Here is a 23,503-nt window from a genome sequence, read left to right as displayed (position 1 = left end):
TGATATCAGTGAAACATTCATAGGTGACAATTAAGCTGCTAACCCTCCTGTTCTCCATCGCTCTGGATAAGAAATACCATTACAAGGAATAATGAAAGTATCAGCCAATTAAGTACTTTTATGGTGTAATAAGTATTGAAATGAAGGAAAATGTTGTAGCCAGGTAGTGCACAAAGACTTAAATGTCAAGCAGTTCTTTGGGAAAACACCTTTCACTTCTTGGAATAGTGCTTGGGATATTTTGTGTTCATCTGATATTTCAGACCCCTGTCAGCTGAGTACAGTAGCTCTGTCAGTGCAGTATACATTCGTGCTCAAAATTCAGGAACTGATATCTGCTCATAACCTTCAAACTTGGAAATTAGGTTGAAACCCAAGGATGAAGAACTAGAATGCTGGGCATGAATTAATTTTCAACAAACAGTATTAATAATGTTAAGCAGTGATTAGATGATCAAAAGATTGGCATTGTACGGAGGAGGAAATAAGAAAGGAAATAATGAGGTCCATAATTTTGATGTCTGGTAAAAGAATGAGCAAGAGTAATGATTCTTAACGAAAGTGAGGATGCAAGCAGTAGGAAGGCAATGTAAGCTAGTGCAGCTGGATTTAAATGCTGCTGAGTTGTAATATTAAGCTATTTCAGGACAGGCACAAAGTAAGTTCCTTAAAGTCAAAGCTCCTCTATTCTGTTCCAACAATATACATCTACATCAACCTAATTGCACAACCCAACTGCATTAGTTCATATTTTTAATTCCGGCCCAACTCTTGTGATCCCTCAGAGAACAGAGCAAGTGTCTAATAGACTGGAAATACAGAGGTTCTAACTTGGTCAGGGCAATATAAGCAACCTGCCTGCCTCAGAGCCCTCAAATTTTAGGCTGCCACATGACTCTACCTAAACTCTGCTACCAGTTTTATATGTCTTGATGTTATAGTTTATATGATGCAAGAGCTGAGAAAGAAATGCTTAATACGCATGTTGAAGACAGTAGTTTTAGATTTGGTTAACAGCAGTATGTCAAATTTACATGGTACACCAAACACAAAATAAACACTTTAGGAAAATGATAGCCCCATGGTTGCATATTTAATTATGCAACAGACAGTTGAATAATGAAATTTACTGCAAAGTCACTTTTCTTGTTAATAGTCCCTGTTAAGCCCAAGGTTAAAGTCTACCTACCTGATGCTTGGCACTGTTCAATGAGAGAGAAACAAACTGGTGAAAGATGTCTCGCTCACGTTGGTTTTTGACTTTTTTCAATTGTTCTTCCAAGACCAAGTCATAAGCATTTGAATACCTTCACGAAAATAGAAAAGCAAGTCTTTAAATAGAAGTCATTAAAAAAAGCAACTATACACATTCAGAAAGCTTGCATTTTTTAAAAAGCATTTATCCCAATGGTCTAAAAGAAAAAATGTGTTTGCTTTGAGCTCACCCAATTTAATTGCTCTTATAAATGCAATGGTCTTACAAAGCTTTGTAATGTATCCTATTTAAGAAGAGGGCTAATAGGTAATCTGCTGCCATACACTAATTCAGCTACCAGATGGGAATGGGGAGACCCCAGTTCTCCCACTGTGCCCAGTTTAACTCCCTTTCAATACAAAGAAAGCAGGACTCAATTTAGCATCTTCATGCAGCAATATGGCTAACAAAAGGAACACATGGGGATCAGTGCTACAACTTGCTCGGCAATCATGGAAAAGCTCAGCATGTCTAGCATCATCTGTGACGAAAAGAATCAGAGTTAATGTTTCGGGTTCGGTTTCCCTTCCTCAGGATGCTGCCAGGCCTGCTGAGCTTTTCCAGCAATTTCTGTTTTTTGTTCCTGATTTACAGCACCCGCAGTTCTTTCGGTTTTTATTTGCTCAGCAATCATGCCACATTCAAAGCAGGAATTCTTTACTTACTTGGCTTCCATGAGTCTGACAACGGGCATAATTTCCTTATTTATAGCAGAAAGACTGTCAGAGTTGGTATTCTCTGTCCAGTGGGAAATGTACTCCTCAAGAAGCACACTAGAATACAGAAAAACAATCAGATGTAGCATGACTGAATACAACAATAAAGGTAAATGAACCATAGCAGTAAATCCCTACTCAACTACAGTCAGATATTTATCATAATAAATCCCGCCAAAAGATTCCTGTCCACAGGCACCTGTAGAAGACAGTGGGTGATTAACAGCTGCAATAACACATTATTTGACAAATATATCAAATGGCAACTCTGTTCTAAGGATTCTGCCACAAGTAATCTAACACATATTAATTCAGGACAACAGTGGTTGGTCTTATTCAATGATGTTAACAAACTTCAAATAAAGGACAAAACAAAGTAATTTATGAATCTCCTAATTAGTCTGCCATATTATTTTCAAGTATTTTTCTATAATATTCGGTTTGCAATCTTCAGATTACACTTATCGTACATTTCTTTTACCGTTTTTCTTGGACAAGATTATTTTCGTCTTTGCATTGAACAATGTTCATATTTTTTGTAGTCCGTTCAACTCAAAGCAAAAGTAATGACATTGGGACTGTGTTTTCAATTAAAACCATAAACATGTTAAGTATTTATTTTTAGTAAAGAAACTGTCACAACCAAACAGAGTATGCATGAGGATACAACAGGGAAATTCAGCAAATGTTAAATTTCAAGGTTTAAAATTGGGAGTAGAAAGTGAAATTGGAGCATGGAATGAAGGAGGTTTTGTATGAAAGGATCAGATGAAAGAGAAAAGCTTAGGGTAGATAGGACAAGAGAATTTCTAATGCCAGAAATGCTAGACCTTACATAAAGAGCCAGTGGGTACATAAAATGAGTCATCAGAAGATGGATGTGGAGTTAGAGACTTTTTTCCAGAATTGTTGCATGCACGAATGAATGCTGTCGAATTTATTTTTCTGCATGTTGTGAGACAAGGTGGGGGGGCAATATTATATTCAATTTTTGGGAAGAACAAAATTGAAATGAACAGTCATAGAAGTTATGACTGGTTAACAAAAATCAGCCATAGATTTACAAGAATTGTGATTATAGATATAGAAATACACTTAAATGATCTTTACTTGGCTACAATTTGGTCCAAGTTACTCTCTAGTGTAATATTCTGAAGTATGCCTTCCAGAAGTTGGATGTGGGTGTGGCAAACAGAACTTTCTTCCTGCTCTTCCGGCATTTCACCTGAGAAGATAAAGAAATACAAAAGAAACACAAGAGTTTACATGAGTCACTGGTGTAGAAGAAAACAGAGCTGATAAAATGAATCAGTATACTATGCTTTCACCCCCAACAGCAGGAAACAAAGTCGGACTAGATGATAGGAGCATTAAATGAAATCACAATTGACAATTCTTCATATAGTCATACTGTAGACATTGCACATTCGCGTACAGTATGAATTGTTATTCAGCACAAAGACTGTGATTAATAGAGCTCATGGGACAGCTAATACAAGAAACAGAGGTATTACAATGGCAGCACGAGAGATGTTCTTGGCTTAATGCCTGACAAATCTGTTAGAATACAGCAATTGGGGCGAATGGCATCAAAGGTAATGGGGAGAAAGCAGATTATGCTATTGAGTTCAACAATCAGCCACGATTGTGAAGAATTGCAGGGCAGGCTCGAAGGGCCGAATGGCCTCCGTCCGCTCCTATCTTCTACATTTCTACGTTAATTCTTCATGGAGGTAACATGCAAGTTAATCAAAGGAGAGCCAGTGGACATGATAATACTTAGATTTCTAGAAGGCCTTTTACAAAGTTCCTCACAGGAGGCTGTGAAATAAGATAACATCCCATGGTGTTAAGGGCAAAGTACTGGCATGGTTAGAGAATTGGCTTACGTGCAGAAGGCAGAAAGTGGGGATAACGGGGTCTATTTCAGGTTTTCATTTCAAGAGGGCTGGCTTCAAAAGCAGTAAGGCACTGCTGAGGCTGTGCAAGGCTCTGGTCAGACGGAATTTGTGTGCTGACCTAGGAGAGGATCCAGAGGTTTACAAGGATGATAAAAGTAAATTACTGCAGGTGCTGGAATCTGTACTGGAAACAAAATATGCTGGAAATCACAGCAGGTCAGGCAGCATCAGTGGAAGAGAGAGCAAGCTAATATTTTGAGGCAAAAAGGTTTTCCTTTATGGACTTAATACTGAGTTCAACACCTTAAGATTGTGAACCCATTCCCATTCCTTCCTTTTCCTTTAGATTTACTTGTTACATTCTCAGTCACCATGTCCTCTCTCCCCTCCCCAACTCCTCTGGACTGTCTGTTCTTTCCAGTCTGGCAGTTAGACACACTATTGTTCTGCCATTTTCACATTCCAATCACTTAACTTGCTCTATCAACACCCTTTCTCCACCAGAATTCCAGCACCCCTACCATTGCATAAATGCTGCCCTCTCCAGACTCGACTTCAGCTCTGATGAAGGATCATCGAGACTCGAAACATTAGCTTGCTCTCTCTCCAGGGATGCTGCCTGACCGCTGTGATTTCCAGCTTGATTTTGTTTTCTTTCCAAGAAATTATCCCAGGTACGAAGGGTATGTCATTTGCCTCACATACCCTAACCAGTATGGTGCTATTCCATACAAAGTCAGGCTTGACATCTGCTCAATTAACTGATTTTGTTCAGGTTAGTGATATTGAGAAGATGGAAAACGGCGGTCCCAGGCCAGAAGCAGAAGCTGCTATTTAGGCTCCAGCTTGAAAGTGTTTATGCATGGATATTAAATGAGACACATGAGAATCAGTAGTGATATCACCAATCAACTTGCTGATGCTCATCATCAGGGCCTACATATGGAAAATGAGGTCTTGACCAAGGCAGTGGTGGAATGATGTTATCCATGAGTTGTTCATAACGGACTACGGAAAAAGCAAACGAAGTTTAAAAATAATTTCTTTCCTGAAAGTTTTTAATTTTTCCATGCTACTTTTACAACGTTGAGGTTATAGTCAGTCTTTGAAGTGCAATTATCTAGATACGGTGAAGGGTCTTCTCAAAGGGGAAACCAAATAATCTTTCAACTACAGGGTTAAGAGTGGCCAAAATCAAAAAGATCTGCATTTCTTTTTTGTCATATAGGACATCTTATGATCTACTGTAAAATGCAGAATCTTTAGGCCATTTTATTAGTCTTCGAGTGGGTCAAAAAATTTGTCTTCCCTTTGACTACCTTCTATTGCCATCAAGATTATGGACCAATACAGGTGTGTAGAATCACCAAAGTGACCTCAATGTATCTGTATTCAGTGCAGTTAGTGAATGTAACACAGGATGAAGTTCACAGTAACAACAGAACATGATGCTGCTCGATTATACATCCATGGCAAAGCAAAGAGCTATAGTGGTGCTTCATAAACTATTTTGCAACGTGACTTTATTTTATCTCACTACCACTTTCTCTAGGGCAATTAGGGATGGATACCAAATGCTGCTTTGCGCAGCAATACCCACATCCACCATCTAAAACGATTATCACATCTGCCTGTACAAAGATTATTCCACTTTAAAGAGATGAAATGCTTTGAAACATTTAACCGTCGTGCTGAAATGCCACTGTAAATCTTTCATTCAAATTAACGGTAAATTTTGTAAAAATTGGCAGTAAGAACCACAGGAAAAAATCATCAGATTTGACAAAAAAGACCTTAAGCATATTAATAATGACAGGGCAGACACAAAAATTTTTGTCCATTGATATCCAGTATTATTTCATTGCATATATGTACACAGCAAGTATGTTAAGCAAATCATTAGATAATACACCTGTGTCCGGGTGCAGAAGGCTTGATGGGCTCAATGGCTTGCTCTTGCTTCTAATTCTATTGTTTTCTCCGGTGATAATGCAATGTATCAGTTTCGGGAGAAAACATTGGAGCAAAGGTGAAACTTTATACTTTGTATCAATCTCTTGGAGAGTTGTAATGAGGCCAGGAATATTACAGAGGTGATTAAAGGTCCTGCAAAATAAAGAAAGCAATGAACAGATGCTGGAGTAGGAATCCTAAAATTATGAACCTTGTAGTGTTTCCTCTCCTGATCAATCACAGGAGATAAAAGACATACATCACTTCGGCAATAGGAAACAAGAAAAAAATGTTTCTGGAAATGTGGAAATAAAAGGGAAATTACAAAGCAATTGAGTGACCACATGGAAGAAAGAGATATGATGTGAGACCATTATTCATGGTGGTAGCTGTTTAAATATCTAGTAGCAAGTTTTTTTATATATACAATGAACATGATGGACATTAGGAATAAAAACAAGTTGCTGGAAAAGCAACTCCCCACCAGAGAACAGCTCTGAGGAAGGGTCACCGGACATGAAATGTGAACTGATTTTTCTTCAAAGATGCTTGCCAGACCTGCTGAATTTTACCAGCAATTTCTATTTTTGTTCCTGATTTACAGCATCCACAGTTCTTTCAGCTTTTATAATGTGTATTAGGTTTTCTTCTGAAACTAGCGGTGTTTCACAGGGATTGGTACTGCGTCCACTTTGGCATGGCCAACTGCACATCTTTGGACTCTGGAAGGAAACCAGAGCACCTGGAGGAAACCCACGCTGACATGGGGAGAACATGCAAACTCCACATGGAGAGTCGCCCTAGGGAGGAATCAAACCCAGGTTCCTGGTGCTGTGAGGCAGCAGTGCTAACCACTGAGCCACCATAAATGATTCAGATGAGAACACAGACGGCCTGTTTGGTAAGCTTGCGAATGATACCAAAATTGGTGGTACAGTGGACAGTGAAAAAGGTTACCTAAGATGACAAAGAGACCTTGATCAATTAGGTCAACGGGTTGAGGAGTGGCAGATGGAGTTTAACTTGGACAAATGTGAGATATTGTATTTTGGTAAGACAAACAAGGACAGGACTTATACGATTAATGGTAGGGTCTTGGGTAGTGTTGTAGAACAGACAGTTCTACGGGTTCAGGTACAAAATTCTTCAAAATTTGCATCACAGGTAGACAGGATGGTTAGGACGACATTTAGCACGCTTGCCTTTATTGCTCAGACCTTTCAGTATGAGAGTTAGGACATCATGTTGAGGTTGTACAGGACTTTGGTGAGTACTGTGTGCAGTTCTTATTGCCCCGTTACAGGAAGGATATTATTATACAGGAGAGGGTTCAGAAAAGATTTACCGGGACACTGCTGGGAATGGAGGGTTCAAGCTGTAAAAATAGACAGGAAAGGCTGGGACTTTTCCACTGGAATGCAGGAGGTTGAGGAGTGATCTTATTGAGGTTTATAAAATCATGAGGCATAGATAAGGTGAAAGAAAAGGGTCTTTTCCCCTGAGTGGGGAGTTCAAAACTATGCGGCATATTTGTAAGGTTGAGCGGAAAAAGATTTGAAAAGGACACAGGGCAACATTTTTTTAATGTAAAGTGGTTCGTGAAATGAAATGAACTGCCAGAGGAAGGGGTGGATGCAGATATAGTAACAACTTTTGAAAGACATTTGGATAAGTTCATGAATAGGAAAGGTCTGGAGGGATATGGCCCAAGCGCATGCAGGTGAGACTCATTTAGTTTGAGAACATGATTGGCATGGACTGGTTGGATTGAAGGGTCTTTTTCCATGCTGTATGCCTATATGGCTATACTGAATAAAGACTAGTTTCTCCAGAATGCAATCTGCAGTTAATTAAAGAATATAATTGAATCCTTCAGAAACTTGATAAAAGGTGCAAAGTGCTTCTTTTTTTTCCATTGCCAATCTCTATCAGCCAGAGGCACACAAGGGCAACCAGAAAATAGGAGGAATAGTAGGCCACTTGGCCCATGTAGCTCACTCTGCCATTCAATATTAGCTTGGCCGATCATCTATCTCAATGCCATATGCCCATTCTCTCCTCATACACAATGACACCTTTAGCTTCTACAACTCTATGTACTCCTTGCCTAATCAAGTGCAGTCATTTTGCTTCCATGGCACAGAATTCAACAGTTTCACTACTTGCTGAGTGAACTTTATTCTCATCTCAGTCCAAAATGGCCTTTCACATTTCGTGAGACTGCAACTCTATTCTGGACCTCGCCAGCCATGGGAAACGTCATCTCTGTGTCCTGCTTGTCCAACCCTGTCAGAATTGTCTACATTTCACCAAGATCCTGTCTCATTCTTTTAAACTCCAGGAAATACAGACCCAGTCAACACAAACTCTCCTGATGTGAGAAATTTTCTGGAATTAATGTGGGAAGCTTCACTGCACTTCCTCTATGGCAAGTATGCCTTTACTTAGGTAAGCAGACCAAAACTTCACAAAATACTTTAGCTGTACAGCTGCTCTAAGACTTCCTTGCTTCTGTGTGTACTCTGGCAATGAGAACAAACATACCATTTACCTTCCTAACTGTTTGCTGCACTCGCATACTTATTTTCAGTGACTAGTACCCAAGGACACTCAAGAGTCTCTGTACATCAACCTTTTGGAATCTATCACCATTTAAATAATACTCTGCCATTCAGCCTCTTTATGTCCTCCTCAACACTCACACTCCTAGTTTTGTGTTATCAGATAACTTGGAAACTCCTGATTCCCTCAACCAAACTGTTGATACATACTGTGAAAAACTGGAGACCATGCAGTGATCCTGCTATACCCTACTTGCCTTCCACTCCAAATATGATCCATTTAGTCAGACTCTCTTTTCCTGTCCGCTAACTAATTCTCAGTCCATGCCAATATATTACCACCAATTCCATGTGCTTTCAATTAGCAAAATAGCCTTTGTGGGAGTTTATCTGAAACTTTCTAAAAATCCAATTACACCACACCTACTGGTTCTCCCCCATTTATTCTCCCGGTTACATCCTAAGAAAATCTCCAGTAGGTTTGTCAAACACAATTTCTATGTCAACTTTGTGTAATACCATTTGTGTTTTTTAAGTGTTTTATTATCATATCCCTTACATAGGAACACCACCACGCGCAAGTTCTCTTCCAAGCCATACAACATCCTGATTGCATATCATATTGCTATTCCTTCACTGCCATGGTGTCAAAATCCGGGAACTCCTTTTCTCAACACCAATGCTGGTGTGTCCACATCAAATGGACTGCAGGATCACAAGAAGGTAGAACACTTTCTTCTCAAGGGCAGTTAGGAATGGACAACAAAAATAACCAGCGATGTCCATCTCCCAAGAACGAATACATTTTAAATACCACTGCCTTATGCTTTTCAATACATAAAGCTAATTAAATAAGCATACCCCCATAAAATACCAGTATGGTACAATCTCAAAATGCTGTGCTTGGGCATTTATGACTAATCACATCAAGTAGATCCATGAGGCACATTTCTCTCTGTGTTCACATTTGTAAGGTTATAAAGGACTATGTGAATTTGGCTCCTTTTTCATAAAAAATGTTGGGAATTCAATTCACATTCTCTGCTTAGGCTAGTAATTTAAGAACAATACCAATGTAACTTCTACTTTCATAATGGCTCTGGCAGGTTAATTTAATTATACAATTTGTTAGAGTTTGTTTCCAGGGGATAGGTTTGCTTAGCACAAATGTGAAGAGAATAAAACTGGTTTGAAAGTGAGGTTGGGCTTTAAATGCAAACCTGTAGAAATTAAATTATTCCTCAAAATTGATGTAGCACCTGAAAAATTGAATCACCACAAAAGTTTCTATCATCATTCTTCTTTGCATTATTAGCTCTGAACTGACAAAGCAGTATGCCTTCTATTACATGTCCAAGTACAAATTACACTTCTAAAATTGTTAAAGAACATCTGCAGCTGCATGTGAACATGTTTCAGAGAGTAACCACCACTCGAACCAATGTAAAGAGATGATCTATCAAGCCAAGTTCCACTCTGGGATCTGACTCAGAATGACAGAATCCCTACTGTACAGTTCAGCCCATCGAGTCAGCACTGACCTTCCAAAGAGTATCGCACCCAGACCCAGCACCCCATCCCCGTGCTGTCTCTGTAATCTCGCATTAACCATGGCTAATCCACCTAACCTGCAAATCCCTTGCCACAATGGGGCAACTTAGCATGCCACCTAACCTGCATGCCTTTGGACTGCGTGAAACCATGCAGATTCATTCAAACTCCACACAGACAGTCACCCAAGGTTGGAATCGAACCTGGGTCCTTGGTGCTATGAGGCAATAGTCTAACCACTGATCCACTGTGTCACCTGTCCAGTATTACCATCAAATGACAGCATGTTTGTTATATTGAATAACGGAGTTGGCACTGTTCAATTAAAAAAAAATGACTTATATGCTGGCTAGAGCTGGCTGACAGTTAACTGCCAAACTTTGTTTAAATTTTGAATGAGGCAAGTCGACTTTGACTGGTCAAGGTATGCCTCCGAGAAGTGAGCCAGAGAATGGGTGCTCCTACTTTGTTGAATTGAAACAGGTGCAGTGAGCCTTCATGTTTTCCTGTTGAAAAGACAGGGGCCTATGTATTAAAATGCACAACTCCCACTACATGCAAATCTGCCACAGTGCAAACCTAAATGACAATCCTAATTATCTCAGCTTAATTCTTCACACCGTCAAGTTTTTTTAAGCAAATGTCAAAATACATTTTTAGTATCATTTAAGTTTGAATTGGTGAAAAATGGATTTTTCTTTGTGTCAGTAATTAATGATTAACTTGTAAGTATTTCCGTAGCAATGGTGATTTCTTTTAAAACAGATGTGAGAACTAACTTTCAGAACTAATGGATCTGTGTGCAAACTGGCAGGGATTATGACTAAGCAAGGTAAACAAATGTGCATCAAGGTCTGTTCCAAATTTCTGGACCAAGCTTACAGGAAAAACCCGTAACTAAGCAAGGACCTCTTTCAGTTTTAGTCAGTACTGAATTAGTCTTTGGACAAAGGTGGGTGTATAAAATAGTGCTCCTGAGACAGAGAGAAGATAGTTGGATTTGTTACTCTCAGGTAAAGAATTAGTTCCAGACCATCCATGCAAACACCATAAATGCTGATTTCCCTTTACTTGGTATAGTTCAATCAATTCTTCAGACAAAAAGCTTTTGAAAAAAATGTCCTTTTCAGAAATACCCAAGTTCTACACTACCAAATGACTATAAGAGAAAATAATGCACTTACTTTTCACTAATACTTTCTCTCTTTTGGTGCTGTAGTAAAACTATCAAGCAACTTAATCCTTCTCGAACAAGTGATGATGTTTTCACAAGTGATTTGGTGATCTGCTGGGCCAGAGTCTTTATCAGAGAAGGTTCCATGACAACTTTTGCAGCAAGCTGAGATATTATCATATAGGTAGCAGCTCGATAATCTGCAAACGAAGACTTCAGTCCCTAAAATTGGAAGAAAAATACGTTATACAATAATTTCCACAAAATAGATGATAAGCACAGTATAACACAAATAAAAGCAGTGTCATTCAAAAGTTATTAGCGAGGGTATCCAACAAGGAGCATGCAAACCAGAGATCAATGCAGCAAAGGACATTGATACATATGTTTGATGTCAATAACTGAAGCTAAGATGTCAGGGAATATAATGGGTAATGAGGAGCAATGGTGAACCCATGCTCCACCCACACCCCCCAACCAATCCCTTAGCATATTTGGCACTTTTGTACAAAACAAATGGTGCAGATGTCACCAGCAAAAAAAAATAGGATATTCATTGTGAAATAAAAACAGAAAGTGCTGTAAAAGCTCAGCAAGTCTGGAGACAGTAATGGAGTTAATGATTTGAATCGAATAGGGTTCTTCCACAGAAATGAATTGCAGCTTAGTATTTCCAGAACTTTGCCTGGATTTCATATTTCTACCACCTGCAGTAGATTGTTTTTATTTCAAGATATTTATTAGTTGAAAGTAAATAAGATCCATATGATTTAGCTCCACACATGCTCAATTTATTACCTTCTGGATATATGGAAGCAGTTTGGCCACTATGGTGTCTGTTATTTTCTCCACAGCATTTAATGCTAGCACAATGGTGGATGCATAAAAAGAGAAAAGAACCCTCAGTTGTGCTGGATTGCCAGGATCATCTGCAAATGCCTAGGGAAAAAATAGAAATTGATAATGAGAATTATTTCATAATCGAAATTCCTAAATTTAGGTGTTGTTAATATTCCTTTATGAGCCTATTCAGTAAATTTCTAATTTATTCAACTGTGGAGAACATCATACGCAAGACTGATTTTGGGATTACTGACATAAATGTACATAGAATTTCCTATTTTACTCTCAGACTGACATCAGGATGGACAGCTTTGGTAGCTTTCGTCTTGGAATAGAAACCAGCAATTGTGCCTTTACTATCACAAAATGACACAAGATAGGCATTAAGCCTTGGAGCTTGCTGGCCTGCACCAGATGGTACCATAATTTGCACTGTCTTTAAGGATCTTTTGTGCCACTACTACAATTATAATTGTACACTTTCTGAACAAGTCACATTTTCTAATTGTATGTGTGAAAATATTTAGGGCAAGAATTCAAATTATGTTACAGGTGAAGTTAAAACTTTTAAACTTGAGGTTGAATGTACAAACCTTGGTAGCCTTGGTAATCAGACTACAGATGAAATCCATAAAGTTCAGATCTTTGTAACAATGTGTAATTAATGTACTTCTTGCTAATGGGACACCATATTTCTGGAGAGACAATGGAAAAATACAATTTATTTGAATCATGGTTTGCAATATCTACAGTTACACCAACCAAGTACAGAATGGTTAATCCAGGTCATAGCAGAATGCATCTCTTGGCGGAACTGAATACTTTTTCTCATCCAGAAATCATCTTTTATCTCAGCTACACCAGACGCGCTACAAAAGACATCATGTCCCACAAAGTCACATAAGATTAATCAAATCTTTCATTTCTCTCTCTGCCTCAATTTCACCTACATTATCTAACAGATGCACTTTCTGGTACTTTGGTGAAGACTAACTGAAACTGAGTGATCTCAGTGTAGTTACAGCTAGCAACTGTCAATACGGTCGCACGTTTGGGGGGCTTTGCTAGAACCATTTATCAGGTCATCAATAATAATATGCATAACAAATACCTCCATAATCCATTAGGTGCACTAATAAAATATTTCACACTGGAAATATATCCAGAAAGTGAAAAGACAGTCATTTGCCATCAGCCATGCTCTTGGAGATTTTCAGTGTGATACACATTACACAATTTAGTTACTGTGGGTGCGTGGTCCATGTGCAGTGACATCATCATCAGTGAATGTGCTGCTGACTAGATTTTCATAGAATTATAGAATCCCTACGGTGTGGAAACAGGCTCTTCAGCCCAACCAGTCCACACCAAACCTCAGCGCATCCCACCCAGGTATAACCTACCTAATCTACACGTTCCTGAACACTACAGGCAATTTAGCACAGCCAATCCACCTAGCCTGCACATCTTTGGACTGTGGGGGGAAACCGGAGGAAACCCAGGCAGACACAGGGAGAACGTGCAGACTTCACACAGATAGTCATCCCAGGGTGGAACCAAACCAGGGTCCCTGGTGCTGTGAGGCAGCAGTGCTAACCACTGTGCCAGCTCTGGGGAAGCAAGGTGCAGGTTAGGACCCCAGCTGGAGGGTGAATCATATTCAAAGGAATCTCAGCAGTAGAATTTACACAACAGATTAGGGAAACAGTCAGTCAATTTAAAAGCAATTTTGACAAGCAAGAAAATTACAGACCGTTCCAAATGTATTCAACAACTTTCACCAAATAGCCATCTAAGTTAAATCCTGTTATGGCTGAAATTTTTTAGTTTAAAAATGCTGAAATAAAACCTGAGGAACATCAATTATTCCCATCCATTGAATGTCACAAATATGATGATTACAGAATAAAAACCTCAGATCTGCAGGCTTTAATTACATTGTTTGAACATTTTATTTTACCTGTATGGGCATCAGCCAATGCCAGCGATGAGTTGGGCAACTGATGTTAAGAAGCTGAATGGCTCTGACAAACACTTTGGTCTCATGATAGGGAAGAATGCAGCCAATCAAACTGTCCTGATTATACAGATGAACGTGGAACCTAGAGAAACAAGTACATACAAGTTAAAACCACTGAGGAAAGATCACCGGACCCGAAACGTTAACTCTGTTTTCTCCCTTCACAGATGCTGCCAGAGCTGCTGAGCTTTTCCAGCAACTTTGTTTTTGTTCTTGTTTTTAAAACCATTGAGTTCACATTGCTGTAATTATTATGTAATGGAAATAACTGTTACTCTGCTTCAAAAACAAGGAGTGTTACAATCACAAACACAATCATTAAGCAAAATATTTTAATATGTTTTAATTAATTTGCTGATTCCCTGCTCATATTGGCTCCTGCAAAATAAAAAAAATTGCAATTGGCTAAGTTTTATAAGATGATACAGGTTGAATGCAGGTCACTTTGACTAAGAACAAAGACTTTCAAATATAGGTTCAAAAATGCTTGTCTAAAAAAAAAGGAATCATTATTTTCTAAATTCCAAATTACTGGTTTCATCGCGTTACCTTTGAATAAGCCACTCTAGGCATTTCTGGGCTGGCTTTAGCATGAAGTATGGTGATAAGCGTGTTAAAAATATCAATATACTCTCATTGAGCTTGGCATTCACTTCTTTAGTCTGAACACTACGTTCTAGACCTTTGGCAGCTTGGCTGAAAAGTGTCGACTGAAATTCTTCAAAAGCCGGATCAATTCCCATAAGTTCCTCTAGGCCTGTACATCCTACGTCATTAGAGAAATGAGTGTTAGAACAACGGTGAAGTAATGTAAAGAAATGTATTATTCCACAAGACCTTCCTACTTAAAGAAAACTCTATTACTAATTTTAATCAAAATTCAGAACATAAGTCACACACCTTCATGAAAGGATTTGATCTTTGATGCATTATAAATTCTAAAAGACTATTTTGAAGGTCCAGTATATATTACCTTTATACTGCAAACATGACTAAAAAAAATTGTTTTGCATTGTGTAAAATCTACATGCATGCACATTCTCTTAATAAGCCTCCTCCTAAACCAATCCAGCAGAATGGCAATTGTTTGATCATTAGAGGAAGTTTGCCCATCTTCAGGAAAGATGATGTGCAAAAATGGGTTGGAAAAGAAGTATAAAAAAAATGAACACTTTTGATACCATTTTATATTCAACCAGAAAAAAACTTTGTATCAAATTTTTAAAAAGCCAAAATATCTTAAATAACAGCAAAAAAAACTGCTTCTGAGTAAAATCAGAATTTTTGTATTATTTATGACAAAAAAGGAAATGGATATTCTAAAGATATTAAAAAGTTGTGGCTTCTGCTACACAAGCTTGTGAAAGGTGAAACATAAACTATTACAACAAAACGTCAACTATTAGTGCTCCTGGACCTGAGAAATTCAGATCGCACTACTAATCTAAACAGTTATTAAGGAACTGAAGGAACTAGTGGAGTTGGAGAATGGAGAAAACAGCATAAAGGCTGGTGAGCATGAAAGGATCAAAACGACATGTGACTCGATAGAAGAAACAAATTTCCATGGGGGCCAGTTGGAAAAAGTAATAGTGAAGGGAGAGGTTAAAAGGGTGGAATGAAAATAGAATCAACAGAAGAATGAGAGCAGATTCGTGGAAACTCCACTAACTGCAGGGTCAGTTTAAGCCACACACTATCCTGGCTTGCAACTACATTGCTGCTCTTTCACTGTCAACAGATCAAAGCTCTGGAAATTCCTTCTTGACAACACGATGGGAGTATTTGCTGCTACCACCACCACATCACAGGGTGACACAGTGGCACGATCTCTAGACTATTCACCTAGAGACTTGGCTAACGTTCTGGGGACCCAGGCTCGAATCCTCCCACGGCAATAACGAATTTGGAATTAAGTGTCCAATGATGACCACAAAACCATTGTCGATTGTTGAAAATAAACATCTAATTCACTACTATCCTTTAGTGAAGGAAATCAGTCATTCTTACCTGACCTGGCCTACATGTGACTCCAGATCCACAGCGATGTGGTAGTCTCTTAACTGCCCTCTGGGCAATTATGGATGGGCAATATATACTGGCATAGCCAGAGATGCCTATATCCCATGTGTGAATTAAAAAAAACACGAGTTCAAGAAAGTGGCTTGCTGCCACCTTCTCAAGAGGAATAGGAATAGGCAATAAATGATAGCCCAGTCACCAATGTACAGATCATGAGACGTGTTTAAAAATCAAATTGGAACCTGTGACTGGATTATGTGTGTGGCATATTAGGAACAGAAAGGACAAATAGAAATGGTATCACAGCAGTTTTGCTTAAACTTGGCAAAATAGGGGTTCCCAAAATGGCTGGTTACTTTCTGAAAACTGTGGTGTTTACTGAACAACGGACATACTTGCCACAAAGGGAGTGCAACAAAGATTCAGCAGTTTGATTTCTGGGATAGCGAATTGTTGCTTGGGGAGTGATTTAGTTGGCTGGGTCTATATTCTCTCCAGCTTAGAAGAATGTGAGGTCACCTCATACAAATTCTTACAGGGTTTGACAGGGTAGATGCAGGAAGGGTTATTTCCCGTGGCTGGTTATCCGGAACCATGGGACCCTGTCTCAGGATAAGAGGCAGCAGTAATTAATATATCCATGACCCCATTAGAGTAATTCACATCTAGTTTTGGATGGTGCTCTCAGTGCGCTGCTAGAACCTCAAGTGAGTACTGGCCACAGCAACAAGCATCAGTAAAGACTAGTACAAAATACATGATTTTAGAAATGACAAGGTTCAAAAGGAATGAAGAGCAAATTTTAAGTAATTAACTTCGAGGGATCTCAGTTAAAAAAACTGGAACGTTTGCAAATGATCATGTTAAGTGTACATGTGAATACTTCAAAAAAGTTAAACTCCAACATTTGATTAAGTGAGGCAGCCAAAATGCTGTCAGTGGTAGTATAGTAATCTGGTGGATCTATGACAAGTATAGCAGTGTAGAGACTTGTGCAGTAAGAACTCCCAAAGAAAACATGCCGATGGGAGTGCAGGATGGATGAGTCACTTACCTATGGCAAAGAAAGTGTCTCTGTCAACAGTAGCAGCTTCCTTACAATCAAACAACAATGATGCTGTCACTGTGCGAGACAGAAGACTTGGATCATTCTGTGGTAGAGCCAAACGTTTCAGCTGAAAGGCTAAAGAGGTCATTCTGCTTTCCTGAGGGTGAAAGAAAAAGAAATGAAATGAAATTAAAAATCTAATGATGAATGCACGGCAATGTTCAAGGTCAGTGTCTTCACTATGGAAATTTAGTAAAACACAAAGACTGCAAGGAAACTCATTGAATAGTTACATTTCAAATAACCTTTTCTTCATTACAAATTGCACCACATGGTGTAAAGTAATAGCTCCCCTTTGAAGTGCTTTTGTCATATTTAACTAGTTTCCTTGAAAACACATCTTTCAGGACAACATTTTCCCAGAGCATTTTCATAGATAGCTAACCAGTGATCAAGCACGGACAAGGTAATGGGACAAATGAATAAACTATCTCAAAGAAAACTAAATTTATATTACTCAATTCTACATGCCAAGCTACACTTCTTCTGTAAACATTTACAATTATTGGGGAAACACATAAATAAATTAGAAATAGTTTAACACCTGATTTATTGCAATAAAAGCAAATTGTTGAAAACAGAACAGATCGCTCAGCATTTGAAAGCAAACACCAGTCACCAGGTAATGATACTTTATGCATACGATGCAAAGACAATGCTGGTCTTTCTTTTGATAGAAAGTATTTTAACAATTTTTTTAAAAAACATTTGATGCATTACAGAACTTTTGGAGAAGAGTTCAGGTCTTAGACCTTTGCCAGTGACACAGAGATTCCATTTGTCCAAAGCTAGTGAATAAATACGGATAAAAGCAGTTAAAACCCATTCTCACTTTGCGCCAGTCTTCACGGTGGAAGACACGAGTCCCAAAAGTTCAAGAGACTCTGGGGCAGAGGTGAGTAAGATGGCTATCACAAAGGTGAAGGTGCTAGAAAAAGTGGAAGGTCTGAAGGTGGATAAATCACCTGGACCAGATGGACTACACCCAGGGTTCTAAAGGAGATAGCTGAAAAAATAGTGGTGGCGGTAGTGGCGATCATTCAGGAATCATTGTAGTCAGGGAGAGACCCAAACGACTGGAAAATCACTAATGTAACCCCCTGTTTAAGAAGGGAGTAAGGCAAAAGACAGGAAATTACAGGCCAATTAGCCAGATTTCGGTGGTTGGTAAGATTTTGGAGTCCATTACAAAGGATGAGATTTCTGAATACTTGGAAATACATCGTAAAAGGGCAAAGTCAGCATGGTTGCTTCAAGGGGCGGTGTGGACTTGTTGGGCCGAAGGGCCTGTTTCCACACTATAGGGAATCTAATCGAATAAAGGGGAGGTCATGCCTAACAAATCTGTCAGAATTCACTGCGGAAGTAACGAGAAGGTTAGCCAAAGGAGAACTAATGGATGTTATCTACTTGGCTTCCGGAAGGCCTTTGAAAAGGTGCCACACAGGAGGCTGCTGAGTAAGACAAGAGACCGTGGTTTTGAAAGCAAGGCACTAGCATGGATAGAAGATTGGTTGTTTGGCAGAAAGCAGAGAATGGGGATAAAAGGGTCCCTCTCAGGATAGCAGCTGTTGACTAGTGGTGTTCCGTAAGGGTCAGTGTTGGGACCACAACTTTTCACTTTATAAATTAATGATCTACGTGAAGGAACTGAGAGCGTTTTGGCTATGTTTGCAGATGATGCAAAGATAGGAGGAGGTACAGGTAGTATTGAGAAGGTGGGGGGGCTGCAGAAGGATTTAGACAGGTCAGGTATGTGGGCAAAGAAGTGAAAGATGGAATACAATGTTGGAAAGAGAGGTCGGGCACGTTGGTAGGAAGAATACAGGCAGAGACCATTAACTAAATGGGGAGAAAATTCATAAATCAGAACAGCACAGTGGTAGTCCTAAACCAGGATTTTCTTAAGGTTAACTTGCAGGTTGAGTTGGTAGTTAGGAAAGCAAATGCAGTGTTGACATTCCTTTTGAGAGGGCGAGACTACAAAAGCAGGGATGTACTTCTGAGGCTATAAGGCTCTGGTCAGGCCGCTTTTAGAAAACAGTGAGCAATTTTGGCCCCTATATCTCAGGAAGGATGTACTGCCCCTTGAGCAGGCCCAGAGGAGAGTCACGAGAATGGTCCCATGAATGAAAGGTTTAACAATGTCAGAATGTTTGAGGACTTAGGTCTATACTCAATGAAGTTTAAAAGGATGAAAGCGGATCTAATTGAAACTTACAGAATACTGAAAGACCTGGACAGAGTGGACATTGGGAAGATGTTTCCATTAGCAAGAGAGTCTAGGACACAAGGGTACAATCTTACAGTAAAGGGAAGAGGGAGGAGAAACATCTTCAGCCAGACAGTGGTAAATCTATGGAATTCACTGCACAGAAGGCTGTTGAGGCCAGGTCATCGAGAACATTCAAGACACAAGATAGTTAGGTTCTTGATTGTTAAGGGGGAAAGAAGGCAGCAAATAAGGTTGACAAACTTATCAGCCATGACTGAATGGCAGAGCAGACTCCATGGGCCGAATGGCCTAATTTCTCTCATGTCTTATGATCTCACTGGTTAATCCAGAAACAAGCCCGAAGTGTCAAATCCGTGCTAAATGGAGGTGGCAAGTGTCAGGATGGAAGTCTGATACTACTGTTGCGTTGGGATATTCCCAACAGTGGGAAGCCTCATGTTTCAAGTATTTTTCAATCGGGGTGGATAATTAATTGGCCTATTGATAGTACTGGAATGATGACCTCCATTTAGTCAGGGGTTCGTGAACTAAATCAGTGTGGCATCCCAGCAGTTTCAGAGGAGGGGCTACATGCAAAGACTTCATGGGCTCTGGTAGCAATGGCTGTGCCAGCAGGTCTAATGTTTTCATGGTAGGGTACTCCTCTCCAAACAGTGGGGTCAGCCAGCCTGGCCCTGGCATTTTCTTCTGGTCGTTGAAGGCAGTTGCCAATGAAGGTGCCCCTTCTGAATACTTGGAAGTACATCATAAAAGGGCAAAAACGTTTGATGCATTACAGCACTTTTGGAGAATGAGTTCAGGTCTTGGACCTTTGCCAGAGACGTGGAGATTCCATTTGTCCAAAGCTGTTGAATAAATATCGACAAAAGCAGTTTAAACTCATTCTCACTTTGCACCAGTCTTCACGGTGGAAGACACGAGTAACATCCCAAAAGTTCAAGAGACTCTGAAGGTGCCTTTCTGTTGTGGTGCTGCGTCAGCAGCAGCAATCTGTACCAATAAAAATGCAGTCATCCTTTAATTACAAGCGTAAGTAGATGAAAGAATCATTAACTGGTGTTCATATTGTTTGCTAGGCCTTTGCAACTAATTTTTCCACGCATTTAACACATCACCCTTCATCTTCACTTGATTATCTCCCACAACTTCCATTACCTGTCATCCTACCTATTCCTGTCCACTTTCTGGAGGGTTTGTTTCCTCCTGACTCCACCTTTACTTATTCTTCTACCCTCCACACACCCAGCTACTCTGGAATGTGACATAATATCTGTTCATTTATCTGCTTCTCTACACTATTGTCCAGAGTTCCAAACCCTCTTTATATATTTAATGCAACAAAGTTTTCCAAATTAACCAATAATGCAGTCTCCTCAGCATGGATACGAAATGCAGGTCAGTGACCGCTTTGCCAAATACTTCCATTCGGTCTACAAATATAATTTGATGTCCTGGTTCACTGGCACCTTAACTTCACTTTTTATTACCAATTTGTTCTTTATCTTTGACCCCCACAAACGATCCAACCTAGTGCAATGCCTCTTTTCTACTTTTTGCCTTGACATACATTTAAATTTTTAACGAAACGCTGACTCCACTAATTCCTAAGTGGAGATATTTCTCCTTAGTTTCCTTCCAGGTCCTAACAACAGGTGCATTTACGTAGCACCTTTAAGTTGCAAAGCATCTTGAGGCGCTTCACGGTTGAATCAAAAAAATGTGATGCAGAATTATATAAGGAGATATTTGGACTGGTGGCCAAAAGCTTGGTCAAAGTAGCTGATTTTAAGAAACATCTTAGAGAAGAAGGAGAGGTAGAAGCTAATGGTGGGAGTTCCAAAGCCTAGGCACCAAGCAGCTGAAGATCTGGCAGTTCACGGTATACTTAATAAAATCAGGAATGCAGAAAAAGCCACAAGTGGAAGGCCACAGAGACCAGGTGTGCTGTAGGCGTTTACAAAGAAAGGAATGAGTAAAGCAATTAATGGATTTAAAAGCAAAGGCGAGAAGTTTAAAATTGAGACTTTGATACATATTGGCTCTTGCTCTAGCAATTATCACATGGTTACTGGGTAAACAGGTCAAGGAACTGGGTGGAGAGTTTGGAACAGTTAATTCTCATGCAATGTTCCCTCTAATTTTTGTTATGCCTGCATGGATTTCTGAGTAGTTTGAGTTGTATATTTAAACCAGAGTGGAAGTTGTACAGTGGGGGATGATCAAATGTGCACAGGGTGTTTAGCTGCTGTGCAGCTGCACTGCTTACAGGGAACAAAGGCACGGACAAGCATGTTAGCAACAGATGCATTGAGGCAGAGGAAGGAGGAAGCAATCTTAGAGATGGATGTTGGTGATCTTGGTGACTGAATAGACACATATCTGGAAAAGCGTTACAGTGGAAATGAAAAGTTACAGTTGTGATTAGCCTGGTTTAGGACAGTAATACAGTGTTACTTGACAGTAGAGTGTGCAACAATGACACAAGAAATTAGCTTTGGTCTTGCCAATATTTAGTGGCTGAAATTCTACTCATCCAGGACTGAATGTCTAACAAATCAGAGACAGTAAAAGGCCAGAGATGATGGGTCATCATTGTATATATTAAACCTGTCAAAGCCACTTTAGTTCTAGAATGTTGATTGACCAATGCCATTCCACCACAATTTAATTTTTATTCAGGCTAAAACGTAACCACTTTATATTAAACAGTGAACACCAGCACATCATACCAATTAAGTGTTATGATATTTTTCATCATTTCAAACTTTGACTCTGCAAAAGACATTTGCTTAGTATATACAATCCAGGTGGTGGTAAAAGCAATGCAAAGCGTATGTATTAAAATGATGCAGTTTATTGTAGCCAATCATACCATCTTGGAATATTGGTTGGAGCCTTGTTATTGCCCAGCTGTAAACAGGGCTTCAGAATCAGATTTATGATTCCAAGGGAAGTTTTTCAATTTAGAAACGTTCTCAAATAATGCAGTTCAAAAACCAGACAAGTGGAAGAAACCGAGATAACAAAGCGTGGAGCTGGATAAACACAGCAGGCCAAGCAGCCGTTGGGATTAACTCTCTCTCACTTTAGTTTAAATCTGTCACCTATCTCGATTTTATGGAGAAAACACTCAGCTCTACAAATCCATGACAGTGTGGATCTCAGTCCCTTTGATCATCTCAGCTTAATAGAAAGCGATAAGACCATCGTCTCTTTTAAAGTACTTATTTTAAAAGCCAATTATAAGTATGCGTTTTTAATAACCTGAAATAAAATCCAACTGGGAAACGATGAACATTATTTCTTAAGTATTAAAAACACGGTAAGTACCTGCAGGGAACATGCACCCTTCTGTTTCTTTTAACTAAACAGCAACAAAGTTAACCATACAGTTCAATAAAACTTGAACAATTAAAGACGTTTTGTTGGGAAAACTCACACACTTTAAGCTGTTGTTGAACAGCATCCTCCGAGACTTTATTAAACTCACCTTTTTTTAAATTTAACGATACTATCCTTCACTCCTCACTCTCACCCCACATGGCAACTGTCACTTCACCCTTGAACCGGAACTTCTCCTCAATCCGCCAACCAGTCATCCACAGCGCCCCCTCCGCCTGGGAGGTATGGTTGGATGAAGCCACCCGTCACAGTGACCCCTCGGGTTGGGAGGAATGAGTGTGAAGTGTCCACCCCACGCTGACAAGAGCGATAATGTTGCCAAATGGGACGAAATTGTTCCCAAGTTAATGCTGCGCCGAAAACCTTTCATTTTGGCCTTTATGTTAACGTCCTTTCTTGTGAGCAATGTTCATCTGGTAACTTTGTCATAAAAGTCGTATTTCTGAGATTGAAGAATTTTTGAAAAAAATAAAAACAAATTGCTGGAGGAACTGAGCTGGTTTGGCAGCATCCATAGGGAAAAAGAAACACATTTTGAATATGGTGACTCTTCATCAGAACTGTAGCAGCTCGGAAACAGTGGCATCTTGGTAAAGGTGGGAGACAGGAAGGAGAGATGAGAGGATAGATAAAGACAGAGCCCACACAGAGAGTTTAGAAGGAGTAGATAGACGAGGGATTTGTTGATAGATTAACACAGAAGAGGAGCCACATAAGTGATAATGAGATCCAAGACCAGGGGAGAATGGACAGGCTGTGCT

General features: G+C 39.5%; 1 protein-coding gene across 2 annotated transcripts in view; it reads right to left on the bottom strand.

Annotated features, from left to right (window-relative positions):
* heatr1 (HEAT repeat containing 1) overlaps window positions 1–22,907 on the bottom strand; it is an 85,377-nt gene extending 62,470 nt beyond the window's left edge. For both annotated transcript variants that reach the window (XM_048536467.1, XM_048536470.1), the window contains exons 1-11: window positions 22,831–22,907; window positions 17,051–17,201; window positions 14,524–14,740; window positions 13,915–14,056; window positions 12,548–12,649; window positions 11,910–12,050; window positions 11,122–11,333; window positions 5,785–5,978; window positions 3,082–3,196; window positions 1,921–2,028; window positions 1,190–1,307 (exon numbers count right to left, since the gene is read on the bottom strand). In XM_048536467.1, the coding sequence (XP_048392424.1) occupies window positions 1,190–1,307; window positions 1,921–2,028; window positions 3,082–3,196; window positions 5,785–5,978; window positions 11,122–11,333; window positions 11,910–12,050; window positions 12,548–12,649; window positions 13,915–14,056; window positions 14,524–14,740; window positions 17,051–17,192 (1,491 nt within the window). In that variant the 5' untranslated portion in view covers window positions 17,193–17,201; window positions 22,831–22,907. The remainder of the gene's footprint in view (window positions 1–1,189; window positions 1,308–1,920; window positions 2,029–3,081; window positions 3,197–5,784; window positions 5,979–11,121; window positions 11,334–11,909; window positions 12,051–12,547; window positions 12,650–13,914; window positions 14,057–14,523; window positions 14,741–17,050; window positions 17,202–22,830) is intronic.
* Window positions 22,908–23,503: the final 596 nt, after the last annotated feature.

The sequence above is a fragment of the Stegostoma tigrinum genome, chromosome 9 (genome assembly GCF_030684315.1).
Source record: "Stegostoma tigrinum isolate sSteTig4 chromosome 9, sSteTig4.hap1, whole genome shotgun sequence".
NCBI classification, from domain to species: domain Eukaryota; kingdom Metazoa; phylum Chordata; class Chondrichthyes; order Orectolobiformes; family Stegostomatidae; genus Stegostoma; species Stegostoma tigrinum.
This window is presented reverse-complemented; position numbering and strand designations above follow the sequence as displayed.